Source organism: Callospermophilus lateralis, chromosome 5 (genome assembly GCF_048772815.1).
Source record: "Callospermophilus lateralis isolate mCalLat2 chromosome 5, mCalLat2.hap1, whole genome shotgun sequence".
Taxonomy (NCBI): Eukaryota; Metazoa; Chordata; class Mammalia; order Rodentia; family Sciuridae; genus Callospermophilus; species Callospermophilus lateralis.
The window spans coordinates 71,314,127-71,323,114 of record NC_135309.1 but is presented as its reverse complement, the minus strand read 5'-3'; the positions used below and the strand labels follow the sequence as shown (position 1 = coordinate 71,323,114).

At 46.1% G+C, this 8,988-nt stretch overlaps 1 protein-coding gene across 4 annotated transcripts in view; it reads left to right on the top strand.

Annotated features, from left to right (window-relative positions):
* Positions 1-2,165: 2,165 nt before the first annotated feature.
* The window catches only part of Dele1 (DAP3 binding cell death enhancer 1), a 33,101-nt gene continuing 26,278 nt past the window's right edge, over positions 2,166-8,988 (top strand). For all 4 annotated transcript variants that reach the window (XR_013091435.2, XM_076856808.2, XM_076856806.2 and 1 more), the window contains exons 1-8: positions 2,166-2,302; positions 3,041-3,155; positions 3,251-3,368; positions 5,398-5,545; positions 6,482-6,643; positions 6,886-6,974; positions 7,076-7,172; positions 8,824-8,966. Coding sequence is in view for 3 of the 4 variants with exons in the window: in XM_076856808.2 (XP_076712923.2) it covers positions 2,272-2,302; positions 3,041-3,155; positions 3,251-3,368; positions 5,398-5,545; positions 6,482-6,643; positions 6,886-6,974; positions 7,076-7,172; positions 8,824-8,966 (903 nt within the window). In the remaining variant the exon portion in view is untranslated. The remainder of the gene's footprint in view (positions 2,303-3,040; positions 3,156-3,250; positions 3,369-5,397; positions 5,546-6,481; positions 6,644-6,885; positions 6,975-7,075; positions 7,173-8,823; positions 8,967-8,988) is intronic.

The window sequence follows — 8,988 nt, the reverse complement described above, 5'->3', positions numbered from 1 at the left end:
TTTGGAGCCTGGGCAGTTCAGGCAAATCCAAAGCTCAAGGAAACAAAGTTGCCTTTCCTGACAGTGCACCTGGTATGCCAGTGAGGAGGTCAGCTGCCTTTGACATCTATCCCTTGTTCTCTGGCGTCAAGATGCCATAATGCCATTTTATACACGGCAACAAGCACCTTACACATGTGTCTTCTCAGATCCTCTCCTTCAAAACCTTTTAACTAGCTTCAAACAGAGAAAACACTCAATGAATGTGTGCATGTGGAGTAAAGACATTTCCATTCACATCAGTAAATCCCATAATTGGGCTCTGGTACACATGGCTATATCACCATCAGCACAAGGTATCCGGTCGTCAACAGGCATTGCTTGAACATATTCTGTGGACTTAGTTTATGTCAGCCCCATATAGGACACAAAATGGGAAAATGCTATCTCTGCCCTGGAGAACTGGGGAGACTAGACTTACACAAATGAGGTAATTAAATAACAGGACAACATGTAATTACTGCTAAATCATATAGTAAGAAATTAAGTGCTACAAGAAATGGGAAAAGCAGAAAGCAGGGAGGTCTCAAACAGTTGAGGATTGGGCTGACCCTTGGAAAAGAAAGCCAAGTACAGATAGGTTGAAAGGAAGGGCACCAAAGTCCCAGGAAGAACCAGAGCACTTGTTGAGGCACCAACACAAGGAATATGAAAGGTAACTGCCCTAAATTTCAAATCAAGTTATTTCTGAATAGTTCCCCAATATTCAAACTCCTGGACCTTTATTCACAGTTTTTCTGCTTATAATTATTTTTTCTCATCTCTACCTCATAAATTCTTACTTATATTTAAAGGCCCATCTCAAATGCAACCACTTTTCTGAATCTTTCCATGGTACATCCCACAATCCATTGCTCATGCTTCTATTACAATGTTATCTAATACATTTGCCTACTCACCTCCTCCACAACCATAATAGCAATTTACATTGACTGGGCTCTTACTACATGCCAGGAACTATGCTAAACTTTTATTTTATTTAAGCCTCACAACAAATGCATGAGGTATTACTTTCTCTATTTTATAGATGAAGAAGAAGAGGCTTAGTGTGATTAAGGAACCTGCACAATATAATAAAGCTAGAAAATGAGAAAGCTGGGAATCAAACTCAGATTTGAGAGACTCCATCATCCACTCTAATCCACTGGATCATGTATTCCTGAAGGTCACAGAAGCTCCTTATTCAACTGATTTCTCAGATCCTAGAATGGCAGCTGATTTTTGGCTCAAAAACTGTTTAACAAATGAATATAAATTTTGTACCACATGCCTGGGTTTAAAAGTAGTTACATTCAGTACTCTCTCACCCTAGAGACTTACACTCACCGAAAAGGGGGAAGAGGACAAGAAGTCTAAGTCTGAACATCTTACATTTTAATTTGAGCTCTTTTATTTAATGGATTCAAATATAGTGAAAGGAGAGCTATTTCTCTCAAAAGAACACACTTAACATTGGCTGGGTCTGCAGACATGGGCTCTGATTAACAGGGCGTGTGGCTGGCTGCTCTTGGGATTTTGAAAGGAGCAAATCAGAGTCTCAGCCTGTTACACCATGAAGAACCAGGGGAGACTATTCCACCTGACCCCAACGTGGTACACAGACTGAGGCCTGATAAGGAGTCGGCCTTAGGCTACACAATGCGACAAAGCTGAGCCACAGCTAGAATCTAAGAATTGAAACCCTGCCTGGTGCATTTCTCATGGCCTACGGTGGGGTCGGGGCCTGGCATCGCTAAACGATGGCCTCGAGCGGGAAGCTGGGACTGCTAGCTTCTTCCGTGGGGCCCTAAGGCTCTTCTCCTCCGGCCTAGATCCACTTCGCCTCCTTAAGCCTAAGGGCCTGGGGAGTCTTTTCCTCTTCGGCGGCTCCGCGGTGTCTACAAGGTCCTCTTGCTCCACCGCAATCGTTCCAGCCCTGCCTCAATGGCCACCTGCGATCCCCGGGTCGGCGCGCTGTCCTCTCTCCAGTGGGGGTGGCAAATGACAGCTCTTTCCTGGGCCCACACCCCCGTGCCCTTGTTGCGGTTCACCTCTCGACTGGCCCCAGATACGCCCACATCCTCCACTTCCTCTCGCTGAGGGCCGTCCTTCCGGTGGAGCTCTTTTCTAATTGGCGAGCTCAAGAGTCGCGTGGGGATTTCCCCACTCGGGACACCACTGCGGCCGCTCTATCGGCTGTCCCATGGTTTGGCCTGGCTTTTTCGGCTGCGCTGTCTCTATGGTGCTGGCGACATGTGGCGACTGACGGGTCTCCTGGGCCGAGGTAAGGGGCAGCCCGTCTGCTAGCGCCCAAAGGCCGCAGAGACTCTGAATTGGAGGGAAGGGGCGCAAGGAAACTGCCCAAGCGACAGTGGGCGGGGCTAGACTGGAGGAAGGCGGGGCCTTAAGGAGGCGGGGCTACGTCTAAGAAGTCAGGTGATGTTGGAATTTGAGTTGTGCAGCAAAGTGAGAAGAAGGTGGAGCTTAGACCCAAGGAAATGGGTGGAGCTCTAGGAAGGGGAGGAGTCAATTAAAGAACTAGAGGCTGTGGAGTAGTGAAACCAATGAACAAAGGAGAGATTTAGAGACCGGGCCCGAGTGTGTGGATGTGTGGTCATAGAGCAAAGGTTGTCACCCATAGAGGGTATTAGAATCGCCTGGGTGAACTTTTAGAGAGTGTAGATGCTCATCCTGAGAGCCTTCTTTTTTGGTTCTGGGTTGGCACCTTAGAATCCCCACTAGGCTAAAGAGTTCCATGAGAACCAGTGCAAGGGCAGGGGATGTGGCTAGTGGTACACTGCTTGTTTAATATGGATGAGGTCCTGAATTCAATCACCAGCACTGCAAAAAAAAGAAAAAGAAAAAAGAAAGAAAAGAAAAAAAAGAAAAGGAAAAGAAATAAGAAAACACTGTAGAGGCAGATGCCAGTGATTCCTGTGTTTCCTGAGATAATGCTTTGTTGGGGCCACTTGGCTTCCGTCTTGTTCCTATTGAAGTAACTGATCCTTGTTGCTCTGCACAGCACTTCCCCGTCTGTTGGGACCTGACCTCCGGGGTGTGACCCCCAAGACCAATAGCTCAGATGTGCCTCAAGCGACCTCCTCCACCTTGCTGGTCCCTTTGCCCAACCTTGACAGGTGAGACACTGCCATTCTGTCACCCATCTTCTCCTCTGGCCTTCCTTTGCCCCCATTTTGGACAGAACTTGATAGTTTCTAATTATATCATCTAGGTCAGGCCACGATGGCCCGAGTACAAGCAGGGGCCCAAAGTTCCATGGATGGAAGAATGCCTTCCAGTGGATGTCTGCTCGTGTCTCCCCAAATACCCTGTGGGATGCCATCTCATGGGTAAGGCATCCCCAATCCTGTCCTTTACCTTCAGCATGGATGAGAATAATCCTGCATGGAAGAGTAGCCAGGTCTAGAAAGGAGAGCAAGGCCATCATTGTGTCTACACAATGAGGAACCCATGACACTGGAGTATATTCATGGAGGTAGTGTCACACCCTGTACCCTTGGTGTGGATTTAGCCCTCATTTTATTCAGTAAACATTTATCTAAAACCTCTGAGCCAGGCATTTTTTCTTGGCACTAGGGGACGTAGCAGAGAACAAGGTAGATATAATTCTTGCTTTCATGGAGCTTACAGTAAATAATAATAAATATCATTACGTACTAATGTAAACTATTATACATGTGTTATTTTGTTTAACATCATTGCAAAAATCTTACACAAAGGAAAATGTTGTTTTTTTTTTTTTTTTTTTTTTTGGTATTGGGGATTGAACCCAGGGGCCCTTTACCATCAACCTCCCTTCCCAGCCCTTTTAATTTTTTGTTTTGAGACACTATCTCACTAAGTTGCTGAGACTGCCTTGAACTTACAATTCTCCTGTCTCAGCCTTCCAAGTCACTGTATTTACTCCAGATTTAACTCTGGAGTACAGGCTGTATCACTTCAGCTACTATGACTTGTAAAAGTACCTACTACAGAATCTAGAAAGTTAGGTGCCCTGTAGTAAACACTAAGTATAATAGGGCAGAACCTTTGTCTTTCGGGCAAATTTTCAGGTAGAGGTTCAGCTTATAAGGTATTGTGAATGAAGTTGACACATGTATCACTTGTATCTATCACATCCCATCCCCACTACTTTCATGCTGTGCATTTTAGGCAATTGACTTGACCTCTTTGAGCCTCATTTTTTTTAAATATTTTTTTTTAAATGTTGATGTACCTTTATTTTGTTCTTTATTTATATGTGGTGCTGGTAATTGAACCCAGTGCCTAGGCAAACGCTCTACCTCTGAGCCATAACCCCAGCCCCTCATTTTTTTTTTTTTAACCTGTAAATTGGTGTCATCAGCTGAGTCTGGGATATTTCTATGATGGGATACCCATCTCTGGGTTTTTGAAGACTAGGGGCATATACCCTAAAGAGGGGAACGTTTTTCCATTTTGCCAAAGATCTGAACCCTAGTAAAGTTCCACACCAAGTCCTTTTGTGAACTAGGCCTGGATTCCAGAGGGCCTTATATCATCGCTGGGCTCTGTACTACTGTCCATATGAAAGGGCCTACATACAAGCTGTCCCCAATGCGATGGATACTTGTCCCTTCACAGTACTGCTGCCTTCTCTTTCTTCTGAACTTAGTTCATACATCACCCCCATAGGAAGGCTTTTCGTGGCTCCTTATCAGGCTTTCCTCTTACATTCTTTGTAACCTCAGAATTTGTTTTGTTTTTGGCATCTAGCATAATTGCAAATTATTGTATTTCTTTTTCTTATACAAGATATAAGCTTCCCCATGATAGAGACTGTCTTATTTGCCATCATATGCACAGTACCTATTGCAACAAACAAGTGTTTGAGCATCCCTCCCTGAGCATGACAGGAGTGGAGACAGGGAAAACCAAGCAGGCACTGGGTTAAGAGGTAGCTCAGGTCTTTTGCCGACCTGTCAGAGAAAGAGACACCTTCCACAAGCCTGCAGCTGGAAATGTGCATCATTTCCAACTTACTGCATCATCTTTTTGCTTGCCTAGATTTTCTTTGTTCAGTTACTAGTTGTGCATTTATTTAGTGTGCATTTATTAGGCCCATACTATAGCTTAGCACTGTGCTGGGAACCAGGGATACATTGGTGAGCAAAGCATGTACAGTCCCTGCCTTTGTTATGCTAACAGGAGCAACAGACCTTAGATGAGTAATTGTAGTGATGCTTATTAAGTACAAGAGGAAAAGTTTGCATGTTGTGAGCAGGGGAGCTGCCCAGCGGGAATCGGGAAAGGCTTCCCGAAGAAATGATGGGGGAGCTGAAGGCCAGCTCTGAAGGAGTTGACTGGTGGGGGACCATGTCCTGATGTGCTCTTTCCCAGGGCACTCTGGCCGTGCTGGCACTGCAGCTGGCGAGGCAGATTCACTTCCAGGCATCCCTGCCAGCAGGACCTCAACGAGCAGAACGCTGCTCTTGGCGCAGTCCCCTGGATCGTTTCCTCTCTTCTCCCTGGTGGCACCCGCACTCCTGTGAGTTCCCAGTCCTGGAGCAGGAGGGTTAGGCTGGGAGTTTCTCTAGGCCAGGAAGCTTTCTGGACACACCTCAGGAAAAGAGCCATCGGCAGCTCCTTGCCTTTCCTATCTGAAGTCAAGAGGAAGGGGAATGTGGGGAAGTTCTGTCCACCCAGGGTGTGGGCCACACCTGCCCTTCTGTGTCCCTCCCTGTCCTCCCATCACCTTCCATGGAGCTCCCAAGTCCAGAGTCCTTTAGAATCCTGGGTGTGGCTTCCTGTCTGACCCTCAGCAAGTTAGGTGATTCTCTGGTCAGTCATTCTGTCACTCATCCATGAAGTGAATCTTTATTGAGTATGTATTATGTGCCATGGTACAGAAGCCATATAGCCTAGTGGTTGAGGCTCTGAAGTCAGATTATAAGGGTTCACGCCCCAGTTCTATGCATATAGCCCTGTGTTCCTGAACAAGCCACTTTTTACTTTCCCATGTTTCAGTTTCTTTCTTTAGAAAATGGTGTAATAATAATAAATTCCATTGTAGAGGTTACTTAGGAACACTAAATGAGCTAATATATGTCAAGGACTTAGACCAGTGCCTAGCATATAATAAGTGCCTGGTAATTATCAGTTTAAATTCTTGCTCTTATTATGCTTATAATCATTACCAACATTGCCATTAAACAAAGTGCTAGGTGCTGGGGCTACACTGTGAATAGGTTAATACTTCCGTGATACTGAAATAATTCAAGCAGAGGAGTGATTTGCTCCGGATGGAAGATCAGCATAAATGTGGGTCCTGGAGGGAGTCCAGAAAGGAAATGCAGAAGGAAAAATGGAAAGGAGATGTCCCAGGAGTTTCAGAATTCTTCCTCTGACCCCTAAAACCTCAGGGAGGACTCTGTCAATCTGAACTATCCCCTCTGACCTGACTGTTCTTGCTGACTCTTTCCAGCACTAAGGAGACCCGTTCTCCCTGGCCCTGATGGCCCAGTTCCCAGATGTATTGGCCTCAGGGAACCCAGGCTGGGCCAGGAAGAACTCTCGGCTCAGTTCAGGAACTTTTCCTTGCCTAGCTCCTTGAGAACAACTGGTCTTCAGGAGCTTCCTGAGGAAGGTATATTCTCACCTCCTTGAATGGGTAGGGGGTGGCTTAGGGGGAGCTGGGCAGATGGGTACTTGTTGCTGTATATTGCCAGATAAGGGAATTGTCATTCCTGTGAAGTTTCTTGCTTTCTGGGATGATTCAGTTATTTTTGGACCCTGGATGGGTGCTGGACGGAGAGGCTGGGCAGACTGGGAGGGTAGGGGAAGTAGCAGTCTTCTCCCTCACACTGGCTGGGTATCTTTCCCTTGCAGGTCCCAGTAAGTTTGATTTCCTGTATGACAGCAGTAGCTTTGAGCCCAAGACAAAGCCAGCCCAGCCTCAACCCACTTGTGAAAAGAAGGTATTATCTAATTTTGGCCACCTGGATTCTCACAGCATTCTCAGGGGGAAGGGCCATCCCAATGAGCCATCTTCTGATGCATCTGGATATTTCTTCCCCAGGAACAAGATAAGTCAAAACCTCTCCCCCTTGAGGAGGCCGTGATGTCCATTCAGCAGCTCTTCCAGCTCAGTGTTTCCATCGCTTTCAACTTTCTGGGTAACTGGAGAGACCCTGCAGGAGGGTGGGACAATGGAAGGGGTATTTGGTAGGTGGAATACAGTCAGGGTCGGAAGTGGTTTAGACAAGAGATTTAATTTTCTCCCAGGTAGATAGACCAATCTAGCACCTGCTCAGTGATGTCAGGGACCCATTCATGTTCACATGTGCTCTGACATTCTTAAAACTGCCTCTCATCCTGAGGTTCAGTTTGGCTATTCTGGCTGCTACCCTCTGAACCATGGAAGGTGGGAAAAGCTGAAGGACCACTCCTTCCCTTTAAGGACATGACCTTGTAGGGAGTTGTATGAGCCAGAGTGTAGGCCACACCTGTCAGGCAGCTGAATGACCATGTGCTTCCCTGAAAATCCTTTTAAGTATGAGAAAATAGTTAAAACACAAGGTTAAAGGAAGAGGAAATGAGAAGAGTAGAAGGATCAGGGTTACTGATGAAGCCAGTGTGGGGACTGGTGACAGGGTGGGCTCCTTTGTCCCCTCAAGTCCTCTCCCCAAGGACAGAGGGCTCTGTGAACCTTGGACAGTGAGTTGTCAGGCAGCGGGGAGGCAACCTTAATTCACTGCTGGCTGAATGGAACCTGGTTTCTCCCTCATTAGTTTTTTGTGATCTTGATGGGCAGTCTCAGAATTTTCTTGCCCATTCCTTCATTCATATATTCATTTATTCAGCAAGTGCTAAGCACTGTGGCAGAACACAAAAGCAGCATAAGCTATAATCATATTTTGCATTTGTATAGAGCTTTCACCCTATGCAAAGTTATTTCTCCTACATTCTTTTTTTTTTCCTGCTCTGCCTCTAGGATTTTGCAGTCTAATTGAGGAGACAGGACTTGTATTCTTAAAGCAGTTTATTTTAGGGAAAAGTTTGGTATATTAGTAAAGTGCCAAAAAATTGTGTAAAGCCTGAGTGTGGTCAGAAGATTCTAGAACAGCAATGAGACGGGAGGCCTGATGGTGGAGGTGGAACGAGGGGTCCCAGGCAGGAAGCAGTTTGAACAAAGTTGAGAATTGGCTATTCCCTGCTCCTTTCCTATTTCCTTTTTGTTTGGGTGATGTGTGAGTTTGGGTTTGGATGTACCTGTGTGCAGGTATTGGCTGGCTTCATTACATAAGATAAGAAGTGTCACTTGTGTCAGGTGTGGCTCATTGGTTATAAGCTATTTAAATCCACTCAGGCTCACATAAGGCCAAAAGGAAAATTTTGACCTGCTAAGCCTCAGGACAGGAATCAGGGAAACTCCAAAGACCCAAGGGGCCGCAACCAATAGACAGTATCTCCACAGCTGCTATCAGAATAAACTTACAAGAGCTCTCTCCCCTCCTTGTCCCAACCTGATCAAGATTCAGATTCCTGAGAGGGTCTCATTGGTTAGGAAGAGCACAGGCACATAGACAGCAGTGTTCCTAAAGGGCAATCAGAATGTTATTACCAAGGGGAGGGATGGTTTATGGAAGGGCCGAACCCACTGTTGTCTATGGTAAACCAATGAGAAATTGGAAGATGGAAACATATGCTGATGTGTAGCACAAAGAAGAGCGAGCTTGGGATGTGGTAGGGAGCCGAGTGTGTCTGGTTGAGAATGTAGGACATTTCACAGAGGAAGTTGTGTTTATGCCCTGTGCTTTCTTATAGGGACAGAGAACATGAGGAATGGGGACTACACAGCAGCCTTTTCTTACTTCCAGAAAGCTGCAGACCGTGGCTACAGCAAAGCACAGTACAACATGGGCTTGTGTCATGAGCATGGCAGAGGCACCCCCAGGGACCTCAACAAGGTACTGTCCCTTCTGCCTCCAG